Source organism: Apostichopus japonicus, chromosome 14, assembly GCF_037975245.1.
Source record: "Apostichopus japonicus isolate 1M-3 chromosome 14, ASM3797524v1, whole genome shotgun sequence".
Taxonomy (NCBI): Eukaryota; Metazoa; Echinodermata; class Holothuroidea; order Aspidochirotida; family Stichopodidae; genus Apostichopus; species Apostichopus japonicus.
Genome location: NC_092574.1, coordinates 14,301,652 through 14,318,167, shown reverse-complemented (window position 1 = coordinate 14,318,167; position 16,516 = coordinate 14,301,652). Strand labels below are relative to the sequence as shown.

The 16,516-nt window shown below is 39.8% G+C and overlaps 1 protein-coding gene across 2 annotated transcripts in view; it reads right to left on the bottom strand.

Moving 5' to 3' along the window:
- The window catches only part of LOC139980369 (uncharacterized), a 44,548-nt gene extending 30,540 nt beyond the window's left edge, over nucleotides 1-14,008 (bottom strand). For both annotated transcript variants that reach the window (XM_071992001.1, XM_071992002.1), the window contains exons 1-8: nucleotides 13,789-14,008; nucleotides 12,535-12,571; nucleotides 11,892-12,070; nucleotides 10,594-10,630; nucleotides 5,855-7,785; nucleotides 5,142-5,204; nucleotides 3,650-3,762; nucleotides 374-3,220 (exon numbers count right to left, since the gene is read on the bottom strand). In XM_071992001.1, the coding sequence (XP_071848102.1) occupies nucleotides 374-3,220; nucleotides 3,650-3,762; nucleotides 5,142-5,204; nucleotides 5,855-7,785; nucleotides 10,594-10,630; nucleotides 11,892-12,070; nucleotides 12,535-12,563 (5,199 nt within the window). In that variant the 5' untranslated portion in view covers nucleotides 12,564-12,571; nucleotides 13,789-14,008. The remainder of the gene's footprint in view (nucleotides 1-373; nucleotides 3,221-3,649; nucleotides 3,763-5,141; nucleotides 5,205-5,854; nucleotides 7,786-10,593; nucleotides 10,631-11,891; nucleotides 12,071-12,534; nucleotides 12,572-13,788) is intronic.
- Between the last annotated feature and the right edge of the window lie 2,508 nt (nucleotides 14,009-16,516).

The window sequence follows — 16,516 nt, the reverse complement described above, 5'->3', positions numbered from 1 at the left end:
CTGAAAATCCTCACCCTAACCTGATGGCATCAACAAATAATACAATTGTTTCCATTAATTTTTTGGGGTTGAAACTGATTTATGCTTCTGGCAAAGGCAGGGTTAATGGCATCACCATGGTGATGAAACTGAGAATGTCCATCCTTTTAATTATTTCGTTCAAGTCATTTATCCCAAAGGGGATTTTGCATTTCATTGTACGCTTAAATCTCAACTATGAAAAATAGTCTATAAGTATAAATATCCTCACATTTCAAAAAAATAACCATAGGATTGCAACAGCAAAGAAACCTTTTCAGATTAACCCACCACCCACTGATCTAGAAATAGAAATATGTCTTTGCCATCAATGGGTGACTCCATTTAAACAAACCTGTCTGGCTTTATCCTCAGAGTCGCTATTGGACGCACAAGCTTTCTTGATCCTGGATTTTTTCTTCTTGTTATCATTTGTCTGGTAGCTCCTAAGCTTCTTCCTCTCCGCCTGAAATTCGTCACTACTCCCCTTGTCTGTTTCGGTCTGCGTACCTGCCTTCTTCCTCTTCCGTTTGGTGATTTTCTTGATGAATTCAATGTCGCTGCTCTCGTCTCCTGATGTCTGAGATGTATTTCGACTGCCCCTACTCTTATCATTTCCCTTCTTCTTCGTCTTCCTCTTCTTCTTCCCTACGGAATCGTCGCTCGACTCTGAAGCGGTGAAGTCGGAGTCAGAGTTTTTACTCTTTTTCCCTCTCCTGCTGTTTCTCTTCTTGCCTTTGTCGTCGTCGCTTTTGTCTATGACGTCACTCAATTTCTTCTTCTTGTGATTCCATTCTTGGTCGGAATTGCTGGAGGAAGATGAAGAGATCAACCTGCTCTTTAGAAGTCTATGAACTTTAGTCTTTTTTTTGTCTTTCCCTTCCTTAGCATCAGAGTTGCTATTGTCTTCTTCGGCGGAACCGTCCCAGTTGGAATCTTCCCGTTTCTTGTCGGTACCTTTCTTGCCCTTACCTTTACTCTCTTTTCCCATCCCCTTGGACTGTTTACCATCCTTCTTCTCATCGTTGTCTACCTCGGTATCGGAGCTGGAGTTCCCGTGGTTGTTCTCCTTTCCGTCATTTTCCAGTTCCTCTCGCAGCCTCTTCTCTGCAAGTTCCTCTTCTGCATCTTCTAATTTCACCTCTTCTTTCTTCTTCTGGCTGCTCATCAATAACTCCGGATCTGTGTCGTAGTTGACCTCGGGCAATTCCTCAAAGTCATCGCTATCGCTTTCCTCATTTTCTTCTTTCTTCGACTTCCCTTTGCCTTTCTTTGTCGCACTCGTTTTACCCTTACCACCCTTTTTCCGACTTTTACCTTTGGAACCAGAAAATTGTATATCACCCAATCGTTCGATTTCATCATCGATATCAGAGCCAGAAGAATTCTTTCGTCTTTTCTTTTTGGCACCCACACTGCTCTTGGTGTTACTGTCTCCCTTTGTCTTTGACCCTTGCCCTTTCACAGGACTTTCTTCCTCACTACTGGGCTGTTTCTTCCTCTTTTTTGCTTTCTGTACCATCTTCTCAACTTCCTCGTCGGTGTCTGATGAAGAAGAGGGAGGCGCAGCGTGCCCTTTCCCTCTATTTTTCTTTCTGTTTCTCTTCATCTTTCTGCTGATTTCATCTGCAAGATCGACATCAATGAGAGAAACCTCTGTATCTGAGGTGTCACTGTTTTCCACATATTTTTTGGACTGCGCTTCCTCCTTCTTGTAAAGCTTTGAGATATCCTTCTTTGCTTGTGGTTCCTTCTGCTTACCCTTACCCATTCTCTTTGCCTTCTTAATAGCAGTAGGGTCTTCATCTTTGTCCCCATTCTTCTCTTTCCCCTCCTCCTCCTCCTCTTCCATCTCTTCCATAAGCAACCGTTCAAACTCGTCTTCATCCTCTTTGTTTCCATTTTCCTTTCCAACAGAAGAGTCAACCACTTTTGCTTCTTTTTCTTCTACAGCCTTTCCGTCCATCTTTTCCTTCCTCACTTTCTTTCTATCAGCCTTGGAAGACTTCTTTTGTTCTGTTCCTTCTTCCATCTCCTCATCACTTCCTTTCTCCTGACTCAAATCATCTTCCTCCTCCTTTGCCTCCTCATTGCCTTTCTCCCCGTCCTCCTCAAACCCTGAGGCCAACACACTAATTGCCTCACAAACAATCTTCCCTTTACTACTCTTGTCTCTCCTTTCCTCGCTGGAACCATCGTTTGCCACAGACAAGACATCCTGGCTATCACTGGCTACCTCCACATCCTTGCTAGTTGTTTCCTCTTGCATGCTTTGCTCCTCTTCAGAATCTCTGGCTGCCCTCCCTCCATCTACATCTTTTACAGCCACCTTTCCATCATCTACTTCCAACCCCTCATCTCCTTCAGAATCTTCTTCTCCTCCGTTGCCGGCTTCGATACTACTCTGTGACGAATCCTCTTCTTCCTTCACATCCTTCTGGGAAAGTTCCTGACCTGAACCGCTCCCTCTCCTACTTGGAGTCGTTTTCATCCTTCTTGCTGTTTGCTCTCTGCTCTGTTTCTTTGCAGTCGTGTTTTCTCCTGAGGTCTCTGCCTCTCTCTTGGCCTCTGATGGCTCATTTTCACTTCCACCCTCTGTCACAGCGACTGAGTCCGTTGCAGTATCTCCGGCACTCAGCTCTCCTGAGGACATGACCTCCTCCAAACACTGTTCAAACTGATCCTGGAAGGACTTTAAATACTTCCTGAAGCTTCGGATATTGAGTACAGCTTGTGCCAGTTGCTTCCTACTGCTTTTAGCAGCTAACTTCTTGCTGTTATCTAGCTTCCTCTGAAAGGACGACCATCCCTTTAGCCTACCTTCTAAGAACAAATGCAGATCACTTAATGGATCGACGGTCTCTTTCTTTATTGGCCTGGCTGTCCTAGAAGAATGTATTTCTTTCTGATTGGATAATTGCTTTGACTTTTCAGCCGACTTTATGACAGCTCTGCAACATTTTATGAGCTCACTCAGTGGCTTCTTGTCACATACGTAGCAGTGCCACTCTGAAGTTTCGTTGAGGGATATCTTTGTCCACTCCCGGCGGCTTAGATTGCGGCATATACAAGATTTACAGAATGCTGACGGACACTGATCGCAGCAGATGAGGTTTCCACCTTCTCCGCACCACTGACACTGTTCATCCGAGCCTTCATCATCCTTTGTAAAATCTCCCTCATAGTAGTATTCAATGCATCTCTGACAAAACCAAGAGAAAAAAAAAACTCATTCAGTTTTTGAACAGGACTGACTGTGACATCATATAGCCCTACATCAATGCTGGTAACAGAGTTACACCATTTAAGGGAATATGCGAAGTAACCATGCACTAATATACACAAGGACATAACCTTTCATTCCCGCCCCCCTCAACCACCCACCCCCAAAGTTGTACATGAAATGATGCAATTAGGCACATACTTGGTGTCCAAGTGAGTGACAAACAAATTTGGTTATTGGAAGTGTGCAATCTATTGTAATGACATAATTCTATTCGTTAGAAAAAGGGCAACCGCTAAAATTGCGAATCTTATATTGCTTTAGTAGCCGGACTCATGCAAGTTTTGTTAATCTATTCACAACCTGTAGTTTAAAAAGGCCATAAATCCATGTGCAGTATAGACTTACCCTACAGATTAACACGCCAAGTGTTGGGTGCTCACACAGACTTTTCCTGTTGTACTGATTCAGCTGCTGATAACATGATGTACAACGTATTCCTTTAAAGTCTTGAGTGAAATCTAGAGAAAGACAATGCGATTAGGTTAAAGGTGATAAGTTTTAAATGAATGGTTACTTACTTACCATGTAAAATAATAGGGAAAAGAAACATTATTCATCCGTCACCAATACTAGTGGGCAGCAGATAGCAAAACTCCCTTAGAATATCAATTCAAAATTCAGTAACACAGGTTCACTGCTCAAATATATATCATTGTTGCATATCTTACAAACATCGTTTGTTACCTTCAAATCCACGCTCTTAAACCTACTTAAATATCACAAGCACATAACTGCTGTTCCTATATCTGCTAGGTCTCCCAAACAAATTTGGATTTGCTACTTTAGTTGACAGACTGTTACAGTGAATATGATAAAAATGTATTTATCTATTTACAGGTTAACTATATATTTTATCTTTATTCATAAAATAACTGCATAGTTAAGAAGTGTTGCCACAGATGCTTATGGTAATACTGGGGGGGTGGGGGGAGGGGGTGACTAACTTTGTCTGGAAGATTCGTGCATAGGCCTGTTGGCTACTTCAGTACATTCCTGTTCCAAAAGGATATTCGATATTTGCATGTACCACAGTCTACTTTAATTAAATTATATATTTCAATTACTACAGATTTGCATGTAAGGGCTTGTTCTTTTAATTAACTTTCTGATTATATTTCCAACCTGCCTAACCCTTTTTTACTTCACCCAAAATGTTGCAAAATTCTATCATTTCTCAAAATTGTGACCAGTGGTATGACTACATTCTGTGTGATGTATCCTATTGGTAGGGTCATTTTTATTCTCGGCTATCTGCTACCTTGTTTCAAAACTGAAAGCACCAAAGCTAACGGTACAGTATGTAAGCCTTCATGCTACTACTACTAAAATATAAAGCATAATAAATTAATAATTCACACAGAGATTCTTTCATGTGATCATTGATGTGATTCTTTTTGGACCCTTCTGGTATTAACAAACCCAACTGATGAGCAATTTTACCAATTTTCTTTCACAACCCTATTGCACATTTTTGTGTGATAATATCACTTGCAATTTAGCTTGCCATATATGGCCTTCTTGGTCATCCCCTAAAGAAACTCGGTGGCAAGACTAGTTTCACAGGCCAGATCTGAAAATGTTACTCCCAATCACAATTTGTAGTGGTTGTCTGTTCACTATTGCCACTGATTGCAAATTTCTTTTCCTACCTTTCACATGCATCCATGATGTTGCCCCCTACCTGCTCCCCCCCCCCACGACCTTGTCCACATTAACACTCCAGCTAACCACCTGCACTGTAGTGAATCGTCTCTCCTCGTACTATTATTAATATTATTATCATCAATAATCTTACAATCAACTTAATTAATTCCGAGGCTTTTACAAAAATACTTGCCATTGACAGAAGAGTCCTCACTGGAAGCATCTTGCGATTCCTCCTCCTGTTTGACTTCAGTACCTAGGAAATGTAAATGCAAAAAGAACTGAGAAATTCCAGAGAAAATATCATTCTTAATGTATCAGCAACATCAAAGTTTGTGTCTATATACTCAAAAAAACTATATAAACAATCAAATAAAACAGAATAAAGTTAAACAAACTTAACAAAAAATGTAAAACAAGAAAAGATGCTGTTATTAGGTGAAAATTTTGGTCCTATTAAATAGTGTTTCTTCTTTCTGTCCTAAAGTGGTAATCAAGCCTAAGTTTAGCTACCATTTTTAATTACTTGCAGTCTTCTAAATTTGGCCAAGATCTATTTTCAGATCAAAAATGAATTGTGCAAAAATAACAAAACAAACTATTAAGCACATAACATGTGAGAGCTCCTTAAACAGATGGCTATGCTGCACTGCACTCTTACCTGAACTATGTTCAAATTCCACTAGCTTGAATCAAGTAATCAGCCAAAGTTCCCTACAATACCTAGTATATAAGATTTTTGCCTAAAAATTTTAAATTTGATGGTAAAAGGTCTAAACACCCAGTTGAGATCTTCAACATCTGTCGTGATTTACCCTCATAACCAATAAACTTTTTATATTGAAGCTAAGTTTAACCTGAGCAGATAATGAGAAACTTTTCCATGAGTTGAAACATTTCACCAACCTCTGGTGTTAAGGCTTTTCCTCCTTCCATCTTCTGCCTCCGCATCTTCTGATCCTTCAGTATCTTCATCACTGCATGTTTTCTCCTTTTTTACACTCTTCCTTGGTCCTGCTTCCTCCTGGCTACTCCCATCTTCCTCAATTTTTACCTGTTTCCCTCTCTTTCGATTCCACTTTGGTCCTGCTTCCTCCTGGCTACTCCCATCTTCCTCAACTTTTACCTGTTTCCCTCTCTTTCGATTCCGCTTTGGTCCTGCTTCCTCCTGGCTACTTCCATCTTCATCAACTTCTTGTTTCCCTTTCTTTTGATTCCGCCTTGGTCTTGCTTCCTCCTGGCTACTCCCATCTTCCTCAACTTCTAACTGTTTCCCTCTCTTTCGATCCCGCCTTGGTCCTGCTTCCTCCTGGCTACTCTCATCTTCATCAACTTCTTGTTTCCCTTTCTTTTGATTCCGCCTTGGTCTTGCTTCATCCTGGCTACTCCCATCTTCATCAACTTTTACCTGTTTCCCTCTCTTTCGATCCCTCCTTGGTCCTGCTTCCTCCTGGCTACTCCCATCTTCATCAGCTTCTTTTTTCCCTCTCTTTCGATCCTGCCTTGGTCCTGCTTCATCCTGGCTACTCCCATCTTCATCAACTTCTATCCGTTGCTCTCTCTCTTGATTTCGCCTTGATCCTTCATCCTCCCCGATACTTTTATCCTCTTCACCAGATGACTGTGTTTGTGTTTTTGAACTCTTGTTTAGTCCCACATCTTCCTGGCTACTTTCATCCTCCACATTCACAAGCACATCCTTAGACAGTTCTTGCTTTGCTTCCTCTCCAATAAAAGCATTTTCTATGTCCTCCTCTTTCTTTTTATCAATAGAAATAGTTTCCTCTGATGCATCCTGCCTGTCATCATCTGGTTCCTCCTCCTCCATCCCTTCGCTTTCACTGCTAATAAGTTCAGGATTATCTGATGGGTCAACTTGGGCATCCACCTCCATCTCATCAACCTCATGAGGGGTCTCTCCTTCCCATGTTTCTTCATCAACTGATGCATCAACCTCCTTCCCCTCTTTTCCTTTCATCTCTTTCTCTTCTCTCTCCTTCTCAACGGATGCAGTCCTCTCTAACCCATCCTCTTTTGTACTTTCCTGTTCACATGACTCGTTAAAATCAGATTCAGCCTCCTCTGCTTGCCTACTAACTTGCGCCTCCTTCACAGTTTGATTCCTCAGTTTCCGAGGAGTTCCATATCCATCACTAGCACCCCCTTCCTCTCTGACACCTTCTTTGTCTTCTTCAATGGTGTCTGATCCCCCGGTGGCAGTTTTGTCCTTTGACTGGCATTTCTCTTCAAGTTTGCTAGGGCCTGCATCTTTGTGAATTTCTGCAGTCACAGTTGTGATATTCGTTCTCAGTTTCTCTTTATGTAGAAGTTTTTTATTATCCTTCGAACTTTCTTTATATCCCCTTTCAACTATCTCACTATCTTTACCCTTGTTTATCTTCTTCACATTTCTAGTACTTCTGCTACCTCTTCTCTCCCCTTCTTCGTTTTCAACTTCCTCGTCTTCTTTTACTGCATCGTCTGTCTTGTCTTCAACACTCTCCGTGCCACTCGACTTTACACGTACATTTGATGTTGTCTTGCTGCTTGCTGCATCTCCTGGTTCATTTTCATTAGTACCTGAAGCCTCTCCTTCATCGACCAGCATTCTGATACGCTGTGACTTTCTTGGTCCTGCAATTTTCCCAAGCAGTATATAATCTGAGACTATCTTGGCTTCCTTTTGGACATTCCTGACAGGATTTCCTGCTCTGGTTTTCTTGTTACTCAAATCTTCATCCTGTTTATCTGTGGCTGCCACGCTGTCCTCGAAGATGTCGGACGAAGATCCATTCATGTCCGAGTTGTTATCTTCTATGCTGGCTGCTCTCTCCTTCCTGTAAATAATCAATCAATAATGCTTCTTGCTTAATATGATTCAGCAAATCTTTGAATATTCATATAATATGAATATCCAGTCACTACTTCAAAATTGAGTACAAATGTTCACTCTGATGTTGGTCCAATCAAGACATTCAATTCAGAAATGTTCACCTTTCCCAACTCCCAATTAAATCTGGTTACAAGGAATAACCCCCATAAGAGAGCTTTTCCACTGCTGAAATTCATTGCTTCACAAAATATCTTGGAAAGTTTTGCTAATTTTCTAGGCAAAGATACATTCTAATAGCTCTTTGTATTGTAGAAATACAAATATTAAACATTTTGTGAAATTTTATTGAGTGCATCTGGCAACAACTATCCATTTCTTTTCCCCCCTGGGGAAAAAAATCTTCAAAGGTGTATTCATATTATCAATTATCATCTTACTTTGAGTAATGATCCTAGACTACAATATAAAACACTGATTTAAACCATCAAGTCACACATGCTTCAAGTTCATTTGCCTGCCTATTATTGTAACATTGGTTATTTTCTGCAAAACATGAAATTTAATGATGGCATTGGTTTCAGCACTGGCAACATTGTTAACAGTCTACCTTATAAACCAAGAGAAAGTAAAATATTTCAGATCCTTGTGGTAATTTGACAATCACAGGTTTACAAAATGACAGCCTCCTCACGAAAGTTTTAAAGCTGAAATGTTTACCACAAAGGAGCTATATTTAGCTAAGCGGTTTGGGAGACTTATTCATCACAAGGACCTTACTTATAGGCTCAAGATGATGGTTAGATATATCTGTCTTCTTTCAAATGTCTGGTTGTCAACTCCTCAGCAGTGTTGGAAAACCTTGTTCAATTTCCCGCGAACACACTTCCGATTTCCCGCCGGTGTTCGCGCAGCGAACACGCAGAGCACGCGTAGCATGCGAGCATAAAGGCGTGGGGTTCAGGGGCCCGCCCTAGGGCCCTGGTGGGGTCAAGGGGTGGAACCCCTTGTGGGGGTCCATGGGGCAAAGACCCCGGAAATTTTGGTATTTTTGCGTGTCTGGCGATAAAAAATTCGCAGTTGAGGATACAAAATACTGAAAACATTTTTGAATTTAAATTGTCACGAAGCTGTTGAAAATTTTCAAATGACAAGTTAGAGTAGCTATATTACGTTATAAAATGAAAAGAGATTTAATATGTCTTACAATCTTTAAAATGTTTAACTTAAAGAACTTACTATATTATGAAACAAACAGCTGCGTTCGGCAAAGCCCCGTTTATAGACTGCCTAACAATGAATAGCACACATGCACAATACGTACATCAGTTTACAACTGCAGTACGGTTTACCCTACTTAAATACACGGTAGGATACTGTACATGTGCTGCGAATTTTCCCAGGTAACTTACCAAACAACTGCGCGCTCATCCCCTGTCTAACCTGTCTAACACCTGTTTGTTAACCTTTTTAGGCAAGTTTCCAAGAAACGTTTCATGTAGTATTCCCCATGATACACGAGGTACAGTCAATACCTATACATGCAGCACATCGAGGCCCCACTAGCTATGGCCATCTTTACGAAAGTAAACCTTGTAATAAAACATGTTTTAGGCCACTTGGCATTATAAACTAAATGCTTAATATTATTTCCATGTTCTTGTAGAAAACGTCAAGCTCACAAAATACAATTAGTTGTGTTTTTCTAGTAACGTGAGATCAGCAACCGACGAGGTGGTTAGGCTATTTGCTATGCACTTAACTATGGTAGGATATTATTTTTTCCGTATTTTTGGAAATTCTAGAAAATACTTTCTTTTCCCCCAGCTTAACACCAGATGTGGTCTTACAGTTTTTTCTTAAATGGGTGTACTAGAGCCTTGTTTACATGACATTAGTTGCATTTAGCACGATATGCCAGTTTCGCGTGAATTTTTCGAAATTGTTTTGCTGGATCTTTCAGAGTTTTTTCTCTGTCAAGTGAATACATTGTGCATTGAGTATAAACTTATCGCGAATGCAAGAAAACGATGCGGGGATTTCTAGCAGACAAATGTTTTCTTTGCGGGATTACTGAGTCAGTTGAAGGGAATCCCGCACCTTTGAGGGAACACTGAATTGAAGTCAAATTCATACGAAAGAAAACGTTTACTAACTAAAATACAATATAAGTATTAAACAAATGTGGAATGGCAATATTGATTAAAACATTTCCCGCGAGGCTGATTTATTACAGCAAGCTTCCCGCGCTGGGCCGTGTGTGTCCGTGTGACATTGCCCTTGTGAGTGGGTTGGGGACACATCATTACTCATTATAGGCTATTGTGACTAACATTGCGAGCACACTCTCTGGACATTTTTCTTTTGTTTCTGAAACTTTTCTTCTGAAATTTTCCTTATTATTTTACAGATGTACTTTTTTGCTCCTTCGTGTTTTTTTTAAGTTTCGTACCGTTTTTTTTTCCCCGATTTTTTTTTCTCCAGCAAGGCTGGATTTCCCGAGAGCATCGCGGATTTCCCGCGAACCTGGTTCGGAAGGTTCGCAAGGTTTTCCAGCCCTGCTCCTCAGTATGGTTTTTATCAATTTTGGCATAAATTGAGCTTGTTTTTCATTACCGTACCAAGACTGTTTTCAATGTGACAGCATAACAGTAAACTTGGATTGAATTTGAAATGGGCTTTTTTGGTCCAAAATGTTCATGTAATGTGGCCATCCACAAACAAGTACTCCCTCTGTTCCCTATTTTGTTATGTAATTTTACTCCACACTGGCATTTACAATCGAAGTAAATAAGTTATAACTATTTGCACTTACCTTTGTCTCAACCTGAGTGACTTACTCCCTGTTTGACCTGTTGGAGGGAAAAGATAAAAATAAGCATTTGAGGATGAACGGGGTTAGCCTTAACCTTCTCTCCTCCACTCGTGCAACCAATTGTTTACCTTATTGTGGGTACTGTACACAGATGTCACAATGCCTTCACTGACCACTGTTTTTAAACAACACAGCAACTTAACACCCCAATACTGGGTATGGTAACTATGGTTTAACATGTCTTTCATACTGTCCTACTAGTGGCTAGCTCATGACCAGCCAATGTCCATGCTCCTCTCACACATCTGTAGCCCATCAGTATCACTAGTTTTGCAGCTTTTTGCAGACCAAGTCTAATTAGATGTTCAATTAGATGAACCAAATCAGTAAGTTATACTATAATTGAGTCTTACTGGAATAACTGGAAAACAAACACTATTTCATGCATATCAGTGACATAATCAGTGCTCACTTAACTAGTTGTTTTTCGCATTATTTTGTATTCACCGATATTTCCCGGTATTTCCCAGTATTTACTACTATTTCCCAGTATTTTCCAACATTTCTTGCCCGGCCGGGAAATATTAATATTATCAGCATTCATAAGCATTCTGTCAGGTCTTTTCTCATGTACAGTAAAAGGCAAACAGCAGTAGTCAAGCTGACTGAGGCTTGGTAGTCAGGTGACTACAAATATTCACCAGGTCGGCCAAGAAAAAGGTTCAAGATGGAATGCTATCTACATAGTAAGTCCTGAAAGTGGAGCGATGGGGGAGGGCACCTGAGAAGCAATTCACTTGAGCAAAAAATCTGGCTGTTCCAAACTGATTCACTTTTTAGAATTACGGCACTGTAGTCTTTCAATGGCAAACTCAGAAGGAAGATGAAGTGGGCGATGACACAGAATGAGTCAACAGGGGCTGCAGTGTTGTAATGTTAGCCAACTTGTCAACTATGAAGATGGGAAAGTCTGTTAGTGAAGAATAGACCAAAATGAGTCCACAGCGGCTGCAGTGCTGAAATGTTAGCGAACTTGTCAACTACGAGGATGGGAAAGTGTTTTAGTAGAGAGTAGACAAGGAAGTGTGGAGTGCAGTACAACTTTCACTGTGACAGCTCATCAGAATAAAATAAGTGTAAGTTTACATAGCTATTTAACTTTTTCTTTTGCTGTACCAATTAAGCCTTCATTTGCCTTGTTTTTTTTCTTTGGGATGTGGGATAAGGGGTGGTGGGAGGGGAGGGGAGATAATGTAAATGTACAGTCATATTTCAATGGCAAAAATCATGTTTCGTACCAACTGCGGAGCCGATCATCTCTGCCAGGTTTTCTTTTTCTTCTACTGTCGTCAAGAGAATGACGTCATCCTGATCGCCATCCAGACCGCCGCCAAATATATCTGGTAAAGAATCAGATTCTGATACAATTTCTGTCCTACCTGTTGTCGAAATACCATTGTTTCCCTTCCTTGGATTTCTGTGAAACAAATTAAAAAATAACAACAGTTCAAAGTAAACTATTCAAAGCAACTAAAATCATAAAACTAATGCTGTATGAAAAGACAAAGGACAAATGTAGGACACTTCTTAACCTGCTAGGAGGCTGTTTGTCGTATTTTGGACATGGTTTGACTTTAACATACCTTGTCTGGGTACAGTTAATTAAGATCATGCGCTGTACTCCAAATCAAACCTTACGACTTTCTTTTCCATCCATCGATTTAGACTCAGTGAAATTTTTATGCCCAGAGAACAATTTAACGTTCAAAAATGTTGTGTAGTAGTTCTCAAGGCTCAGAACTTTGACTCTTACATCATAATATGGTTCCTGTTTTTATAAAACTGCTGGATATCTTTCCTGTATAACAACTGGATCATTTTGTAGGTAGCCTTGTATGATGCAATACTGGACATGAAATAATGAAAAGTTTGTATACCTACCTCCTGTTTGATGACAATCGCATTGACATCTCAAGGTCTGCAAAAAGATAAAATAAACGAGCGAAGCAATTAAAATCTTGGAGTTGTAGTACATACTTATACTTCAGAGAAATTCAATTGTTTAAACCTCCTGCAGCCTACGTCATTTTGTTGTGATGTGAACGGTCCAAATTTTGCTCCCGGGTGCTTGTTCATTACCCATGCAACCTAAAACCCGACTAGATCTATACTAATAATTCGTATACAGCCTTTCTAGCCGGTTCCAGTGCAATTCCGCCATAGGTACATACCGCCATACCATTCCACCATAGGTTTCGATCCTTTCCGTCATGGCGGAAAGGATCGAAACCTATGGCGGAATGGTACATTTTAGGAATGGATTTAACACAGGAATGTATAGGTGAAACCTTTTTTGATTGGGGTGAAAGGATAGGTACGTCTTCAAATGTGACTTGTTCACTGGAAAGACTGAATTGTAGTTAAGCCAAGATTGGGGAGTTGATACACAGTTTTTCATGTGAATCTACATGTTGATTGAACAATTTTAATTGTAAGTTTGTAAGAGTAGATACACTGTCTTCAAATATATAATATAGTTGGTTGAATAAATCAAATTAATTTAGGTTGATTGCTTATTAAACAAACCTGATTGTTGATTTAAATGGCCAATTTTGCGGCCTAGGCTAGGTAGTGTGTAGCGAAGCAATATACAGTGCATATAGGCGTACAGTGCACCCACAATAATGTGCTTTTTCCGCCATAAAAATGCTTTACAGCCATCTGAGTAATATAGCGGAATGCCACTTTTTCAATGGCGGAAAGAGCACCATTTCCATGGCGGAATGTACCGATGGTCGAATGACATGGCCCCCTATCTAGCCTAGCCTGGCTTAGTTCATCGAAACAGCAGGGTCTACACAATGTCAAAATCACTTCCAAGACTTGTACATTTCTTCTCGATTCGCTGGAAATTGTTCTTTAATATTGATCGAGATCTCGTATAACAAGTACCATTAAAAATCGTAACCCCATAGGCCTATTACTGTATAATATTAAAATGTCAAGTTAATTTCAACGCACGGTAACTTAAGTAACAGTGTTAGGCCTTTCCTATAGCATAAATGTATGTTAGGATTTTCCTTGTACAGTGTTGTTTCGTATATCCGTTGTTACAGAGTTCAGTTTAGAAAAAAAAATGATTAGGGCTAAGAAATGTTTATGTATTCTATTTCATTAATTTCTCAAAATACATACCAAGGATGGAAAACTAGCGTTATTTCACGAATGAAATACCTTCAATCACATTTCAGACTACAAGCCAGCACCAGCCTAACCTATTTGTGAAAAATTACTATCGTACAGTACATCGCGAGTTCAGTTGACAATGTTTCAACTTAGTCTGTGAACACGGCAAGAAACTGAAGTGAATTTGCAGCGCGAATTCTGTACTCCCGGTCCCGCGCACTCTCATTCGGCTTAAGCAAAAGTCTGGACCGACTATGTTAATTAGTACGCGCAAAAACGTACCAACAATGGAGGGTCATGTGACATGCTGGTAGCACTCAACTCCTATTTGTACTCTTAGCATGTGTGTTCTACAACAACTAATGTCCTGATTTCATTGCTACCACATTATTTGTGAAGTTACGTGTACAATGGAATCCAGCTAAGTTGTACATATTCCCCATTTATAGTGCAATTTTTAATTCAAAAATTTTGAGTATTTTCTCTCAAACAATCGAACTGCAACGGAAACGAACGCAGCTTATCAGGACTGTACACAAATGTACCTAGACACCATAAGCAGATCTGCGTCGCGGCAACACGATTCGTTGTTCCTTTCAGGTGTCACAGCACAATTAATTGTTCCAATGAGTTACACACTAAACTCGTCACTTTCAAGACTTGCCAAACAAAAATAGATGTTTTCATATCCTACCCACCACATGATAGCTGAGATCTTGGCCTATCATGGCACTTGCAAATTTCCTTATCATAACCGTTTAGAGAAGAGGAGCAAATTTAGCATACTGAACCCAAACCCTTCCATCTGCTCGCGCGGAGTAATATCAACATTTAACCAAAGATTTTCTAAAATGGTTTATATCACATTCAATCCTACATATTTTCAAACCATCTGTACTTTAAATTATGCTATTTCACATAACGGCAGAAAAAAAACAATGGTAGTAACTGATAATATGCTTAAATAAGCATTACATTAGGTCGTTTCAGCTTTTTTCCCCGACAATGGTTAACTTTTTGAGCGGACGAACACTACTGTAATTGTGGTGGGATACCTGCACAAGTCTCCATGCCGTTTTTGCACGTACTACAATCGCATATGATATGACAGGAGTGAACGCCGTAAGCAATCTCTAAGACTGCCAGTAGATGTTCGAATAGTATCCAGGACCCATGCAGATCACAAGTTTTTAGAGACGGAAAGTAAACCTCCACGACGTTATCATCCAAACCTAAGCAATTATTCTCAAATTTACCGTAAATGCCCCGGTTATAGTGGCGTTCTGTTGCCAGCGGAACGCTTATCTCTTCGAATTGACAAAGGGTTAAATAATATGTTAGTAGCACCTGGAAGCACGTCACATTGACCCTTCATGGTTGATACGGTTTCCCATTGTAGATTGAGAGTTCCAGTTCATATTCAATTCGATGTCCTTCTTTCTTTGCAAACGGAAGTTTACGGGCTGTTAAAAGAACGTTGGTTACGGCTCCCTATACATAACACTCTGTTTAACAAAGAGTCTTCAACTAGCATACCGCTAATATCGCTTGTGTCAGCCGTATAATTTGATTGGTGTAAAATTTAATATTCTCTCTTTACGTTTGCATAGTAGTGTCACGTAGTAACGTGGGAGGCAGGTCGCAAAAAATGGCAGGATGATAATGAGTGAATTATACGTATGCACATTTTCATGGGTTGAAGGGAATCCAGTGGACAGAAGGTGAGGGGTTATTTATCCTTTCAAACTAGATGCATGCTCCCTGTGAACTTGTCTTTCCCAAATTAATAACATCGTGTCGTGTATATCGACTTGGATATCAAGAATTCATAATACTATAGCCTAAATAAATAATCGTATATTTTTAACTGTCAACGAACAAATTTACTGGTAGATAGTCAACACTGTTATCGGGGCAAGGATGTGCTTCTACGCCACACACTCAAACGCACAGGCGTGAACTCTAAAATAATAGATTATTAGCCAAAAGCATATATAGCCTATGGTTTCAATTATATGTATGTATGTATATATATATATATATATATATATTTATATATATATATATATATATATATATATATATATATATATATATATATATATATATATATATATATATATATATATATATATCCGTAGTGTCCTGAACATAGGACAAGAAGATCGAAACTATAGTCAAATGGTGCAATCTGAGGCATATTTAGATATAAATTAGTTTCATAATTCGGTCTTGCCGCAGTGCAAGTTGTGCTAATAACTACTTTTGAATATGTGTGGGAAATTGATAAGGGAGGGGGGTAGGAGGGGTGCCCACACACCTGGTTTTGCGAATGCATTTGATTACAAAATTGTGGGGTGCATCATCAATTGTAACCTCACTTTGAGTAATTAACTGTGGGTTTAAATTGGTCAAAGTGCAGGCCAAACTCAGAAAGTTTTATAACGGATAATGTATTGTTATTATTATTGTTGTTGTTTTTTCGATGTGTTCTCTTGCTTGCTGTGAATATGTGATTGAGGGGTTTAGGGGATGGTGTGAGGGGAGGGAAGAGTAGAGAATAGAGGGGTAGATGGACAAGCCTGGGTGTGGCTGGAGGTGCTGATGGAGGGTATTGTAGGTGAAGGTGGGGGGGAAGGTGGAGCGAGGGTACTGTTAAACAAGCATTGGAAAGTATATACAGTTTGACAAGATGCGACACTTTTTTATATCAATGGTAGAACACTTAACATAATAT